Source organism: Somniosus microcephalus, chromosome 15, assembly GCF_052327205.1.
Source record: "Somniosus microcephalus isolate GS21.2 chromosome 15, FLI_Smic_1.0, whole genome shotgun sequence".
Taxonomy (NCBI): domain Eukaryota; kingdom Metazoa; phylum Chordata; class Chondrichthyes; order Squaliformes; family Somniosidae; genus Somniosus; species Somniosus microcephalus.
In genome coordinates this window covers 69,824,232-69,840,673 of record NC_141001.1, presented here as the reverse complement: position 1 = coordinate 69,840,673, position 16,442 = coordinate 69,824,232, and the positions used below count along the sequence as shown (strand labels likewise).

Below are 16,442 nucleotides of genomic sequence, written 5' to 3'. Positions count from 1 at the left end.
AAAGTCTGTGGGTTGTATTGCAAATAATACACAGACTCCAAGATTAACAAATAAAACAGGTCTTTACTATTCAGAGGTTCGGGCGAATCTGCCCTAGTTAACGTATCACAACCCTTATATACTGGTGTGGTCACTATCGGTATTACAGTATACATGAGCCAACAAATAGTGCCACACCTAAAGTAGTGCTCTTAAAGGCGAACGGTTACATTCTATAATTCCCTTAAAGGTAAACGGGTACATACACTACAGTAGATAGATTCTTGGTAAGCAAGGGGGTGAAAAGTTATCGGGGATAGGCGGGAATGTGGAGTAATCGGATCAGCCATGATCTTATTGAATGGCGGAGCAGGTTCGAAGAGCCGACTGGCCTACTCCTGCTCCTAATTCGTATGTTCATATTTCTCTGCCCTAAATTTCATCTGCCATATGTCTGCCCATTTTACCAGTCTGTCTATGTACTCCTGAAGTCTGTTACTATCCTCCTCATTGTTTATTACATTTCCGAGTTTCGTGTCATCGGCAAATGATGAAATTACGCCCTGTATACCCAAGTCCAGGTCATTAATATATATCAAAAAGAGCAATGGTCCAAATATTGACCCCTGGGTAGCACCACTATTTTTCCCTCCAGTCTGCAAAAAAAACTATGCACCACTACTCTCTGCTTTCTGTCCCTTAGCCAATTTTGTTTCCACACTTCCACTGTCCCTTTAATCCCATGGGCTTTAATTTTGTGGAAACAAAATTGGCTATTATGTGGTACTTTATCAAATGCCTTTTGAAAACCCATATACACAACATCAACCGCACTACTCATCAACCCTCTCCAATACTTCTTTAAAGAACTTGATCAAGTTAGTCAAACATGATGTGTTTTTATCAAATCCATGCTGACTTTCATTCATTAGCCCATAAATTTTCAAGTGCCAATTAATTTTGTCCCAGATTATCATCTCTAAAATATTCTCCACCACCGTTAGGCAAATTTTTGAGCAGGTGTGTAACATTTCCAATCTTCCAATCCTCTGGCACCACCCCCATATCTGAGGAGGATTGGAAGATTATGGCCAAAGCTTCCACAATTTCCAGCCTTAGTTCCCTCACTAACCTAGGCTGCATCCCATCCTGACCGGGTGACTTTTCTACTTTGAGCAATACCAACCTTTTAAGTACCTCTTTATCTATTTTTATCCTATTGCTATTACCTCTTCCTTTACTGCTACATTGGCAGCAGCTTCTTCTCTAGTTCTCATTTAGTACCTCAGCCATGCCCTCTACCTCCACAAGATCATCTTTTTGGACCCTAATCTGTCCCACCCTTTTAATATTTATATGTGGATAACTTAATATTCACTTATGGATATTATTGATTCGGGTGACTAAATAGGGCTGATTTCCCAAAAGGATACTTCTGGTGAGAAGCAGTGCTTGCAGAGAATGCTGGCCAGGAAACCATAGACCCATAATCCTTGATTTTCTATTTAAATTAATGAGTTTGTGGTAATCCCCAAACCCCCACCTCAGCTGACCAACAATCCCTACTGAGATTTCTTGGGGAATTGGCCTTATCAAGTCGTAAATGCATTTTCATTGCATGGGATTCTAGGGTTTTTTATTTTACTGATGCTTTGGGGATTGCATTTTGCAATTGCAACCGTTTTCCTGAGATCTACAAAATAGTGACTTGATACTCCACAACAGATCAATTAATACTTAGTATACCATCACACATAAAAATAACCCAGAAAGGGTTCCAGAGTTCATTTTGGGAAATTGTTAAATTTTATGGCTTCTTGATGTATGGGCAGAGTATATAAATAATCTATTGTGGTTTGAAATAAAATCCTCTAGCAGTGATAAGTTTGTGGCATTGTATTGGTAAAATGTCCATTCACAGCTGTCTTACAGTACTTTAAGGATTTTGATACAAAGCTTACATTTCCAATTATTATGTTTGCTTTGCTAGACCCTCCCAGCTGCATTGCGTGCCCTGAAGGGTCGGGTAGCTCGGCAGTGCCTCATACAGGAGCTAAGTCTACATGTTCAACAAAATCGGGCAATACTGGATCACCAACAATTTGACTACACAGTCAGAATGATGAACTGTGCATTACAGGTAACATTTTCTGTTAATTGTTGTCTTATCATGACAAAATACTCTGGTATGTTTCTTTCTTAAATAGTCTTATTGTGGCGGAACCACCAGAGGATTACGGACAATTGTACATAATTCCTTTTACAGCAATGTAGTACAGCTGGGGGCTGCACCTTTAATGTATCTGTTAACTGTACTAGGGCTTCTTTCCTGTACTCTGCGTGATGACGTCATGCCGTCCGTCACGTGATCTCTCAACGGCGGGAAGAACGTGATGACGTCATGACGTCAGAGCTCGGAACCTTCTAGCAGTTGAGCTCGGAACCTGCTGGCAGTTGAGCTCGGAACCTGCTGGCAGTTCAGCTCGGAACCTGCTGGCAGTTCAGCTCGGAACCTGCTGGCAGTTCAGCTCGGAACCTGCTGGCAGTTCAGCTCGGAACCTGCTGGCAGTTCAGCTCGGAACCTGCTAGCAGTTCAGCTCAGAAGCTTCTAGCAGTTTCCAGAGAGGCTTTCAAGCAGACCAGACCTATTTGCATTGTATCCTACAGTTTCCTGTACAGCTTCGTTTGTTCATTAAATTTTATTGTTTTTGATTTTCTGAGTCGATCTCAATTCTTCGGCTAGGAACCCCAGTTCCTACATTATAATATTTTTCTTCAATTTGTAATATAGAACAAGAATACTTAAAATAAAGTGCGCTCACCTTCCCATAATGGGGCCAAGTAATGTTGGTCATGTACAAAAATGTACTCAGTCGATATTGCTTGTACATTTTTAAAAAATCTTTTACTCAGTATTTCATACGGTATCTCAGCATTGCACTTCTGCTGAAAGATATTTAGATGGTATAAATGCTATGTGGTATTTTTAATGGACCAAGTCTATTGTTCAGGTCAAGTAGGTTATAAAATGGTGAGGTAAGTAGATCCAGGTGGGGGAGGGGTGTTGAGAGAGAGGCGAGATGGGTAGGGTTGTGAATGTGGAAGGGGAGGGGGCCAGGTGGGAGGAGAGCTGGAGGAGAAGGAGCAACAGAAGACAATGAAGGAGTGTATGGCATTGGTTTAAAGGCCCTCTGCAATCAGGATTGCCTGAGAGAGCTGGGGCTTTTTACTTTAGAAAAGCTTATAGATTTTCAGAAGATTTGATTAATCTTTTAATTATTTTAAAGACCTCAGAGTCCGTCCAGTATTCGAACTGGATAGGTTAGAGAGGACCAGGGGGCGTAAGTATGTCATAAACGCAAACAATTAAGTTGGACACTAGGAGGTATTTCTTACCACAGAAAGTCTTCGACCTCTATAATAAGTTGCCAGCACGTGCAGTGAGTGCAGGTTCGCTGCATGTATTCAAAAAGGAGCTAGGCGAGTTCCTGAGAGTGGCTAATATATCTACATTTATAAGATAGGTTGGTCATTGGGATTTGTCACCAAATCACCATGGTCTGCTGGAGGTTGCTTGGTTGTGTTTGGAGATCAAAGAGGCATTTCCCAGAGTTTTTTTCTAAATTGCCTAAGGTATTTTCCCCTCTGATTCTTGCCTTTTTCAGACGGTTGCGTGGCTGTGCTGAGGGTTATGTAGGCGGAGTGGGGAGACAGAATTAAGATGATGTGGTGCAGAAGTTGCACAATACCAGGATGGAATGGGCTTGATGTACCAGCTGGTCTTTACCTGTCCTCCTTTTTCATATGTCTGTCAGACCAGTGAGGACTTCAATTAGTACTGAGTAGATCAATATGAACTGTTTATAAAATATGTAAAACATACTGATAGAAATCAATCTTATACCCTATTTTATACAGATAGTGTGTGTGTAATATATCTTTATAGAGTAAAATGTCTTTGTTTCTGTTGTGACTGTCATCTACAGGTAGACTATCCTTTATCCGAACTTCCGAAAACCTCTAAAAACCGAAAGTTTTTTCGTTCAGCGTAAGTCGTGCGCACGACATGACCAGAGTGGCGCACGACTTACGCTGAGCAGGGCAGAGGGTCACAGAGTTCCCTCCTGGGTAGGAGATTGCAGGCCGAGCCGGGCAGTGTGAAGGAGGTACCGGGAGAGTGAACCCAACAATACAGCGGCCCGTCCGATAGCTGCAGCGGCCCATCCGATATTCTTTTCTCCCCCCCGACCCGAACCGAACCACGGCCCGTCCGATATTCTTTTCTCCTGACCCGACCCGAACCGCGGCCCATCCGATATTCTTTTCTCCCCCCCCCCCCCCGGACCCTCCCCCCCGACCCTGACCGACCCCCACCCGACCCCCGACCTGATTTGCGGGCCAGCTTAGTAGGAGTCAGCCGATATCCGGCTTTTCAGAGAAGCAGGAAGGGGAATGAGACACGGAACAGTCGCAAGAGGTAGCCTGAACTTTTACAATTTATATTCAATACAAATTTCCCAGTCTTATAATAATACCTTCTGAAATCCGAAAAATTCCGAAAACCGAAACTCAGCTGGTCCCAAGGCTTTCGGATAAGGGATAGTGTACCTGTACTTTCTAATGGATTGGTGAATAATGAAAATAACCAATGTGAACCAGTTGTCAATAAGGCAAATTGGGTACTGGAATGCATCCAGAAAGAATTGGATTACAACTTTGAAGAGATTATAATGACACAGGGGTGGCCTATTTTAGAGTATGGATAATAGTTTAGTCACCCTCAAAAAGGACATAGATACATTGGTAAACATACAAGGAAGAGTGATTCCGGGCTTAAGGGACCAAGATCTGAAGAAATATTCAGGTTACAGAGCCTATTTTAATTGGACAGGAAACATGAGAGATCTTTAGCATAATTTATAGAAGTAAGCAAAGCATTTAGCTTCAACAGCAAGCACAGAATTCAAGGAGACAAATACAAAATTCAAACCCTCGAATGGAACAGTCTGCTTTGTGACCCAGTAAAATAATGAAGTGCATAGTTATCCCTCATATTTCACAGATCTAATTCATCTAGGCCAACATTGTGACAGCTAATGGATTGCTACTCACTGGTACTAATGATTAATCCATTGCACTTCTGGCCCAACTATCATACTGTGGCCTCCTGCCCTGACCCCAGACTTCTCTCCCAAAGCATGCTCCTTCTACCTCATTCCCTTGCACAAACGCAGCAAAGCAGTATGCCCAGCCACCCGTTGCCAAAGAGACAAGATAATATTTGAAGGTATCAGACATTTTGAGCCCTAAGCATACTGCCAGTTCTGATAGGTGAGCAGTAAAACAGACCTACAGAGGAAAAACAGAAACTGATAGGCAGACACATAGTAAGAGATACAGAAAGGAGGAGACAGTGACAAGGAGAGACTCACTAAGGAGAGAGAGAGAGGAAATTGTAGACACATCAAGATCAGAGGTAACGAGAAAGGATGTGATAAGTATGCTGAAAGAAAGGAGACCAACAAGAGTGGAAGATGAACAACAGTAGGAGCATAAGTGAGAAAGAATTAGAGAATGGGAGACTCCGAGAGAGACACTTGCGGGGAGGGGAAAAACTCGATTTGTTATTTTGTAGGTGAGCAATACCATGGGAGAGTTATATGTGAGGTAACTTCATCATGTTTATACAACAATAAAAGGTTTACATTTGTAAAACAGAAATGCTGGAAATATACAGCAGGTCAATCACATCTGAAGAGAGAAAAGACAGGTTTATGTTTGGGGTGGAGATCCAGCCACCCGTAAGAAATTATGCAGTATATGGAAAATATTGCATATGTTTCTTAAATGCAATCATTATTTGTGCAAAAACAGCAAATGTTACAAATTACAAGGTGAACAGTTGCATAAACACATAAATGCCTGATGTTATTCTAGGGAAATTGATTGGACATAGTCCACTTTTCCCATCTTTTTCCCCACTCTAGCATTAATGATCTATTAAAGCTTATGACAGAAACTGAAACTGAGACGATACAGAGATTTGGGAAATGCCAATACTTCTGTGAAATGCCTTTCACCTTGGCTATATCTATGACCAATTTTTTTTCAGTGTTGCAGGTTCATCCTAGTGACTCCCTGCTGTTTCGAAACCTGTGCCCATGCATGCCAATCTGTAAAATTCAGAAAATCTGCTAAAATCCAAAATACGTTCCCTCAGCCCTCAAGAGATTTACTGTACAACTGAAAAATATCCCTGAATAAGGGTTTTTGGCCATAGCCTCTGCTTCAAGGCAACTGAACAAGTTAAATTCCTTTTTATTACATTAGATTTTAGGATCTTTTATTCGTGCTTTGGGAGTACATTTCATAATTGAATTTGTTTTCTGTGACTACTGAAATCCTTATGTGGCGTCTAACTCACTAACAGGAATTTCAAAGCTCCTGAGACACACAATAAAATGCCTTTGATTTGAATGCATCTCTCATGAGCAGTGATAACTGTTCACAGAAACCGTCTAAAGAGCAGCCTGCAGAGTGGCAACAGATGCAGGTCACCCAGATGTAGCAGAAATGCACTGAACATGCAGCATTCATATTGCTTAATGTGCTACTTATGTCATTGTATAACCATCACTCCAAATAACCAAAGTCTGGCAACATCGAGCATTTAAACTCCATATACTTTCTAACTTCTGATTATTGGCCCTGAAATTAGGATCGGGAGCTTGCCGCGCGTGCAAGCCCCTGATCTGCACTCACCCTGCGCGCCGACATCTGAAGCCCGGGCCTGCTCGCATTTCCTGTCACTGGCCCGGTTCAGATGTCGGCGCGATGTGCTTACCTGATCCAGCGGCGTAGTTAGTGCGCTGTGCCGGCTGGGATCAGGTGAGCATTGTGCAGCCAATCAGGGGAGGGGAAACTCATTCATGAGTTTGACCGTAAACGCTGTCAAACTCATGAAAAGTATGGGCTGCCAAAACACTACTTTAACTTTAAATAAAATTTTAAAAAACATCCCACTGATTATATTAACTATAAATAAGTTTTTAAAAATGTTTTAAACAATTAATCCATTTTTTGTAAAAAAATAAATTTTTTAAAAATAGGGTCTAAAACGAAACTTACCTTACTGTAAATTCTTTAAAAATAATAAACCTGTGGAAAAATAATTTCTACATTGTACTAAAAGCCCACTTACCTGTAAAACTAAATACTTACGTCTGGTTTTTCCACGCGTAAAGACCGGAGGCCTTTACACTCGGGCAACTCTGGGGGGGAAAAAAAGGGAATTTCACTGCGCACGCGCTGCCTGTGCAGTCGCGCGCGTACTGCCTCTTAAACCCTTGGGTCAGAGGACAGGAAATGCCGGTTTTCAGCGCATGCGCTGTGCATGCTGAAAACCGGCAATTCCTCCGGGCACACGTGTGAGTACCCCGTCCTTACTCACGCGTTGTGCCTGGAATTACTGGGCCATTAAGCTTTTACAGATCCTTAAAATTTATTTTTGCTGACTAATGGGAATGTCAGAAATGCAGGTTGTTCACACAGGGTCATATTCCTGAAATGGGATTGACTGATATGCAATGAAATTTTACTGACTGTTGATATCAAGTAATTAAAAGGTATGTGTTGCAGTTTGTTATTAGTCTGTAAGCTTTGCCGATCCTTAAAGTGTCACTTTAGAGATAGTTAACTAATAGGAACGTCGAGCACATGTAGTTGACCCCACCCTATATATTTGCGGTACTTGCACTGCTTTGGGTTTCACTTTTTTTACAACATTTTTTTAAAATGCTCATTTGATAGTAATGTGCAAGATCTTGTCAGTCCCTCTATCCCTGCTCCATGGGAAGGTATTTTCTCCCAGGAATACTCTCCAGAACCAAGTCATCCGTAGGGAGCCTATATTTCCTTGGCTGTAAAGTGCTTTGGGACGCCCAGCAGCTGTGAAAGGCACTGCATAAATGCAAGTCTTTCCTTCGATCCTTGTAGTATTGTGAGTTACACAGACTGAGACTGAAATACCTCTGGGCTGATGAATGAGTTTGTGTAAACTTTAACAAAAAGCAGTTACTTTTGGCGAAAACCCCAGGCTTTGAAGTGCATTTTTTTTTGCCATTTGTTTAAAAGATGACATTAGTAATTTAAGTTACCTACAAAGTCTCAAATTAACAAACCGGGGGTGAAATTCGACTTTGTTTCTCGGACGCAAAATGGAAGCAAAAAGGTCCACTTTTGCGAGGCTGTGTCCCACGTCCCAAGGGCACCTGAAATACATCCGATGCAACACATACTTTCCCTCTCTGATAACTATTCAATGTTGGGAGTCTGTCAATCCACAGGTCTATGGACCCCTCTAATACACCTAACCTCAGCATTTACCACAAGGGCATTTCTACACTGTCTTGCTTGTTCCAGATATTGCTTAGCTATTTCAAAATATTGTGGCTTAATAACTATTAAAACTCCATTCCCTTCTCCCCTTTACCTACCTCTTCTGTCCAATTAATATCGGGGTAGTTGAAATCCCCCATGATAATTATTCTATGTTTTTTACTCATTTCCCTAGAACTGGACACAGTATTTATGGTGTTGTGTGACTGGAGTTCTGTACAGTTTGAGCATGACTTCCTCTGATTTGTTCTCTAGTGTTTTGGTTATATAGTTTAGCATTCTATTTTCTTTATTGATTGCTGCTAGATCTCTAGCAATTTCAGTCTTAGCTATTTTGACACCATACATGCTTATTGCCCACTTTTTCCGTTCTGTGTGCAGTACTTTACACTTGTCCTTATTAAAATGAATTTGCCATTGTTCTAGCTATTTACATAATTTTTGATTTTATAGCTATTGAGCTGCTTTCTCAGATTCAATTGCAGCTCTTGAGCTTTTGAATCCAAGTTGTTAATGTAAATTAGAAACAGTAGTGGTTCCAACTCCAATTCATGGGGCATCTCACTGAACAATATGCAAAAGTCAGAGGGCTTTCCACACTCTACCTTGATTGGCACTTTTCAGAGAGCAGAGACATTCATCCCAACACTTTGGGTTTGATGCAAACCAGCCTCAGAGACAAAACAGACAAAATTCTAATCAACTGTTACGATAGCAAAATACTGCAGATGCTGGAAATCCGAAATAACAACAGAAAATGCTGGAAAACTCAGCAGGCCAGGCAACATCCGTGGAGAGAAATTAGAGTTGACGTTTTTGAAAAAGGGTTTCGACCCGAAACCTCAACTCTAATTTCTCTCCACGGATGTTGCCTGGCCTGCTGAGTTTTTCCAGCATTTTCTGTTGTTATTTCTAATCTACTGTGTTGTTTTAACTCATTCACTTACAAAGAACTGCAGACATTGTGAAACATATTAAAATCTTCAAATGTTTAGAGGTGGTATTTTATTTGTCTGTATTGGTAAAACAAAATTCAATTGTTGAAGTGCAAAATGTGTTGTAGCAACATTCTTCAATGAAGGAGCAGTTAAGTACTTACCCATAGGTCACATTAATGGACGTTTTAAAATGTGTAACTTGATAAAATTAATAATATACAATTTTATAGCACCTTTAACAGATGTTCAGAAATTAAATATATAAATAACTGTACACCAGGCAGTGGTGAGAAAGGGTTAGGGGTGATGACACTCGGACCAGTCCTTGAATTGATGCCCGGAACTTGCATCATATAAATTAGGGGAGGGTGAAAATACCATGGACCTGAACATGAAACTTAAAGAAGCCAATGTGGGACTACAGCCAAGATGATCGGCAAGGTGTTGAAGGGAAAAGAGCAGATGCTGGTTTATTTTTAAAAATCTTATCAAAAAATATTTAATTTACTAAGAAATTAACCAATGAAACTAGTAAATGGTTCAGTGTGGCAGAGCCATTAAGGGACTCCGATCAAATGTATATAATTCCCTTTAACAATATGTTAACTATAGCCTGAATCTGTATCTTTGTATAGACTGTTTGCATGTACAGAGCGCAGTCCCTTTAAGAGCGCGGGCAAACGCGATGACGTCACGCCGTTCATCACGTGATCCCCCACCGGCGGGAAAAACGTGATGCCATCATGGCGCCAGCCACGGGACCGTCCAGGCAGTCCTCGTGGAGCCTCCGAACTGACTAGACCTGTATTCGTAGTTTTCTTGCATCTGTTTGTTAAACTCAATTAGTTTTACATTAAACATCGCTTGTTTGATCGCCTGAGTTGACCTCAGTCTCTTGATAGGAACTAGACATTCCTACATTGGTGACCCCGACTTTTGCGAACGGTTTTCGCAGAAGGAACGAAGCATGGAAACGAACGCCGTTGCATTGAAGCTACCGCAATTCTGGGAGCAACAAGCGACCACATGGTTCATCCAGGTCGAAGCCCAGTTTGCATTACGGAACATCGTTGCGGATCAGACCCGATATTTTTACGTGGTCTCCACACTCGACAGCTCCACCGCGTCGCGGATCGTCAGTCTGCTTGAGAACCCCCCGGACGACCGCAAGTATGAAACAATCAAGGCACGGTTGTTACAGGTGTTCGGGCTCACGAAGTCGAGCGCGCCCGCCGACTGCTCGCTATGCCCGGCCTCGGGGACTCCAAGCCGTCTGAGCTCCTTGGCTCCGAACCGGAATGTTTCCTCTTTAGGGAGCTCTTCCTCAGTCAGCTACCGGAGCAAGTACAAGCTGCCCTGGCCAGGTCCGAAGTCTCAGACTGCGCAGCGCTTGCTGCCGAAGCGGACAAGATTTTCGCGGTGACGCAGCCGTACTGCGCTGTCACGAGGCTACCATCCCCCACAGACGCCACCCCAGCTCCTCAGCCTTCGGGGCTGTGCTCCTACCACGCGCGGTTTGGCGCGAAAGCCAGATGTTGCTGCCCTCCCTGCAGCTTCTCTCCCAAAAAAAAACAACTGCAACCCCGGCAAAAGAAGAACGGGTCTGACGGGTGCCCCGCGGCTGCGATGGCAATCGGAAATTCTGGCAAGCTGTTGTTCATCGTCGATTCCATCTCTGGTCGGCGATTCCTATGCTACACCGGCGCACAGTGCAGCATTCTACCCATGTCATCTATTGATTTTAAAGCTGGGAGGCACGGCCTCTCACTCGAAGCAGCTAATGGCGGAGCTATCCGGACCTTCGGCAAACGGCGGGTCCAGGTGTGCTTCGGCGGCCAGCGATTTGTTTGGGAATTTGTTACGGCCAGGGTTTCACAAGCCATCCTCGGCACAGATTTCCTGTGCGCCAACGGCCTCCTGGTCGATGTGAGGAACCGGCGGCTGATCAACGTGGCCACGTTTCACTCCATTCCTTGCCACCGTGGTAACACCATGTTGCGCACCGTCTCCTGCGCTTTCCCAACTCCGGACGAGTTCGCTCGCCTGCTCGGTGAATTTCCAGACCTGACCAGACCTACGTTCTCCTCTACGGCCACGAAGCATGGTGTGGAACACCACATCACTACCACCGGCCCCCCGGTCCACGCGCGGGCCCGGCACCTCAAACCCGGCAAGCTGGCGGTTGCGAAGGCGGAGTTCGCTATGATGGAACGCCTGGGGATTATTCGCCGGTCCAATAGTCCCTGGTCTTCGCCTCTCCACATAGTACCGAAACATGGCGGCCATGCGGCGACTATTGGCGACTTAACGACGCTACCACTCCTGATCGATACCCGATCCCCCACATTCAGGATTTCTCTGCCCATTTGGCTGGGAACACCGCGTTTTCCAAGGTGGATCTGGTCCGAGGCTACCACCAGGTCCCGGTACACCCGCAGGACGTGCAGAAGACCGCAGTCATCACCCCATTCGGCCTTTTTGAATTTTTGAGGATGCCTTTTGGGTTGAAGAATGCTGCCCAGGCCTTCCAGCGCCTCATGGACTCCGTGCTGCGGGACCTCAAGTTCCTTTTCGTCTATTTAGACGACATCCTCGTGGCCAGTCGAAATAAGGAGGCACCTACGCACCCTCTTTCATCGCCTCAGCCAACACGGCCTGATTCTCAACCCGGCCAAGTGTCAGTTTGGTCTGCCCCACGTTGATTTCCTGGGACATCGCATTACATCGGAGGGAGCGGTGCCTTTGCAAGCAAAGGGAGAGGCGGTGACATCCTTTCCGCGCCCGCAGACCATCAAGGTCCTGCAGGAGTTCCTTGGGATGGTAAATTTTCACCACCGCTTCGTGCCTAAGGCAGCTCTGCTCATGCAGCCCCTGTACGAGGCCCTCAAGGGCAAGTCTGGCAAGGACCCGGTAAGCTGGACGGTCGACATGGACCGGGCGTTCGTTGACACAAAAAGCGCCCTCACCATGCGACCATGCTGGCGCACCCGCTGCCAAGTGCCACCATCGCCCTCACCACCGACGCATCAGACTACGCCATCGGCGCAGTGCAGGAACAGTGGGTAAATGGAACGTGCCAACCGCTGGCATTCTTCAGCCGTCAACTACGGCGAAACGAGCGGAAGTACAGTACCTTCGACCGGGAGTTGCTGGCTCTTTTTCTGGCCATCCGCCATTTCCGGCTCTTGCTGGAAGGACGTCCTTTCACTGCTTTTGTAGACCATAAGCCACTAACGTTCGCTATGGCCAAGACTGCCGAACCGTGGTCAGCCCGACAACAGCATCAGTTAACGTTTATCTCTGAATTAACTACTGATATTCAGCACATGGCCGGTAAAGACAACCTGGTAGCGGATTGCCTCTCCCGTGCAACCGTTCGGGCAGTCCAGCTTGGCATCGACTATGCCCTCATGGCTGCGGATCAAGCCTTGGATCCAGAGGTGCAAGCTTACCAAACCAGCCCCTCTAGCCTCCAAGCGGCCGACGTCAAATTCCACGCCGCAGGCACCACGCTACTTTGTGACGTCTCCGTAGGAGATCCTCGCCCTATCGTGCCGGTCGCCTGGCGCCGAAAAGTGTTTGACGCCATACACGGGTTGTCACACCCTGGCATGAAGGCCTCGCAAAGGCTGATGTCGCCCAAGTTCGTTTGGCGGGGCATGCATATGGATGTCCGCGACTGGGCCAACACCTGCGTGGTCTGCCAAAAGGCCAAGGTACAGCGTCACGTCAAAGCTCCATTGGCCACCTTCGCTGTTCCGGAGCGACGGTTCGATCACGTGAATGTGGACCTGGTGGGGCCACTTCCACCTTCTCATGGGTTTACACATATCCTTACGATGGTAGACCACACCACTAGATGGCCAGAGGCAGTTCCCTTGTCATCCACCACTTCGGCAGACGTAGCCAGGGCATTCATCTCCTCTTGGGTCGCCCGTTTCGGGGTACTGGCAGACATCTCTTCTGATCGTGGACCGCAATTTTCCTCTGAGCCCTGGAACGCAGTGGCTCAGGGGCTCGGCATCAAGCTACATCACACCACAGCCTACCATCCACAGGCGAACGGCCTGTGCGAACAGTTTCACAGGTCGCTCAAAGCCGCACTGAGGGCCAGCCTCCAAGGCGCTGGGTGGGTGGACAGGCTACCATGGGTCCTGTTGGGTCTTCGCACGGCACCCAAGGAAGATCTGAGCTCGTCTATGGCCAGCCGCTACGCGTACCAGGGGATTTCCTTCCGACTCCAACAGAGCCATGGTTCACATCCAATCAACTCATCAGCCACCAGGAGGCAGCCAGGTGTTTTGCACCAGTACCAACGTCGCATCACAGCTTTCAGAGCTCCCACGTCCCAACAGAGCTGAAGAACGCCTTTCCGCGTGCTAGAGCCGGGAGACAAAACTTTCGGTGGATATTGGAGGTAAACCGGACCACATTTCGGTTGACCGGTTGAAGCCGGCACACTTGGACCTTGACCGCCCGGTCGAGACCGCACAGCCGCCAAAACGTGGCCGACCGCCCGCAGTCGCCGTGCCAGATCAAGCGCAACCGCCCGCCCGCCGTCCAGCAGCTTCCACTTCAAGTGTATAGAAGTCGCTCTGACAGGCTTGTCAGGCCTCCTCGCCGTTTCACATTTTCTGTTAAAGACAATTCTGGGGGGGCGCATGTGGCGGAGCCACTAAGGGACTCCGATCAAATGTATATAATTCCCTTTAACAATATGTTAACTACAGCCTGAGTCTGTATCTTTGTATATACTGTTTGCATGTACAGAGCGAGGTCCCTTTAAGAGCGCGGGCAAACGTGATGACGTCACGCCGTTCATCACGTGATCCCCCACCGACGGGAAAAACGTGATGACGTCATGACGCAAGCCACGGGACCGTCCAGGCAGTTCTCGTGGAGCCTCCGAACTGACTAGACCTGTATTCGTAGTTTTCTTGCATCTGTTTGTTAAACTCAATTAGTTTTACATTAAACACCGTTTGTTTGATCGCCTGAGTCGACCTCAGTCTCTTGATAGGAACTAGACATTCCTACATCAGTATAGTTTTTTTTACAGATTTAAGAGCAGGAATTGCAATATTTTTAGGAGGTACAGAATCGGTAAGAAAGGAGGAGGAGCCTAGCCTTTGGGCCTCCATTCACCACAGTGCTTCTGCAGGCGTCTATCTGCTCAACCACTTGCTCACAGCCACCTTTGATGCCCTTGTTACCTGCAAAACTTTTACTCTCTCCTCTCTCCCCTCTCCCATCCTGATCAAAGTCCCTAGGATTGACCCCATCTTTGCTCCCTCAAGTCCAAGGGGCGCTGACTTGAGCTTACCTGGCTCACAACTGGTTTAGCCATCCATCATCGGATCTGGCTGCAACACCAAGCACCATCAGGCCTCACTCTCCTCTACCAAAACTGGCCACTACCCCAGGGCAATCCTGCTGAACAAAGATAAACCCAGCTTCTTTTCCGTACTACCAACCTTCACCTTAACACCCCTCTCCCCTGCCTCCTCCACTCTCACCTCCAACAAATGCGACAAGCTTATGGACTTCTTTGTCATTAAGATTGAGACCATCCATTCAGCTGGCTCTGCTGCTTCCCCCCTCCTCCCGCCCCCTTTCCATTCCCCGCCAAACCAAAACTTCGTCCCCCCACCCCCAGCTTCTCAAGATTCAAGAACCCTGTCCCTGAACCTGCATCTTTCTCTAGTTTTTCTCCTAGTTCCCCTTATGCCCTCTTGAGCCCATTTTGCCCCTCTTCTTGCTGCCTTCACTTTATTCCCACTAACCTTCTGACCACCAGACTTTCCTTCCTAGCCCTCAGGCAAGCTGTAAATGGTTCCCTCTCCTTGGGGTACTGTCCCCTCTCCCTTTCAAAACTGCCATCATCATCTCCTCTTCAAAAAACCCACCCATGACCCATCTGTCCTTGCAAGCTACAGCCCCATCTCCAATCTCCTTTTTGTCTCCAAAGTCCTTGAACATATTGTCGCTCTCAAATCCATGCCCATCTCTCCTGCAACACCTTGTTTAACTCTCTTCAGTCATGTTTCTGTTCCTGCCACAGCACCAAAACGGCCCTAACCAAAGTGACAAATTACACCCTCTGTGTGCCATGGTGCTTTTTCCCTCCTCGTCCTCTCCGTAGTTCCACTGAGACATATTCAATCGTATCCAGAACATAGCTAGCAAGGGCTTCTCTTTGCGTCCCCGCATTATTACTGTAGGAGTCCCTCAAGCATCTACCCTTGGCCCCTCATTTTCCTCATATACATGCTCTTGCTTGGTGACATCATCTGCAGACATTGGGTCAACTTCCATGTGTACTCTGACAACACCCAGCTCTACCTCATCACCACCTCTTGTCAACCTCTCCACTGTCTTGTGTTGTCAAACTGCTTCTCTGATATCCAGTCGTGGATAAGCCACAATCTCCTCTGGTTTAACATTAGTAAGACTGAAGCTACAGTCTTCGGCCCCTGCCACAAATTATGTGCCCTCACTACCAATTACATCCCCTTCCTTGACAATTGTCACAGGCTGAACCAGACTGTTCGCACTCTGCATCCTATGTATTCTTGAGCTGAGCTTTCAATCCACCACTTCTCCATCACAAATGTTGCCTACTTCTACCTCTCGCATCACCCACGTCAGCACATCTGATGCTGAACCCTCCCCCCACCATCCATGCATTTGTCACTTCCACAGTCAACTCTGGTTCCCATATCCTATCCCCCCATCAGATCCCACTCCCCTCTTACTCCTGTGCTTGCTAACATTGAAACATAGAAGATAGGAGCAGGAGTAGGCCATTCGACCCCTCGAGCCTGCTCCGCCATTCAATGCGATCATGGCTGATCATCCAAATTCAGTACCCTGTCCCTGCTTTCTCCCCATATCCCTTGATCCCTTTAGCCTTAAGAAATATATCCAACTCCTTCTTGAATATATTTAATGAATTGGCCTCTACTGCCTTCTGTGGTAGAGAATTCCACAGGTTCACTACTCTCTGGGTGAAGAAATTCCTCCTCATTTCTGTCCTAAATGGCTTACCCCTTATCCTTAGAATTGGCTCCCAGTCCTCCAAATATTAAAATTCAAAAATAAGCATCATGGTATCAAAAAAGTATAGAA

General features: G+C 46.0%; 1 protein-coding gene across 5 annotated transcripts in view; it reads left to right on the top strand.

The window, feature by feature from the left end:
• sbf2 (SET binding factor 2) overlaps positions 1-16,442 on the top strand; it is a 709,984-nt gene that overhangs the window by 466,802 nt on the left and 226,740 nt on the right. For all 5 annotated transcript variants that reach the window (XM_086007986.1, XM_086007985.1, XM_086007989.1 and 2 more), the window contains one exon: positions 1,970-2,119. In XM_086007986.1, coding sequence (XP_085864112.1) covers positions 1,970-2,119 — 150 coding nt within the window. The remainder of the gene's footprint in view (positions 1-1,969; positions 2,120-16,442) is intronic.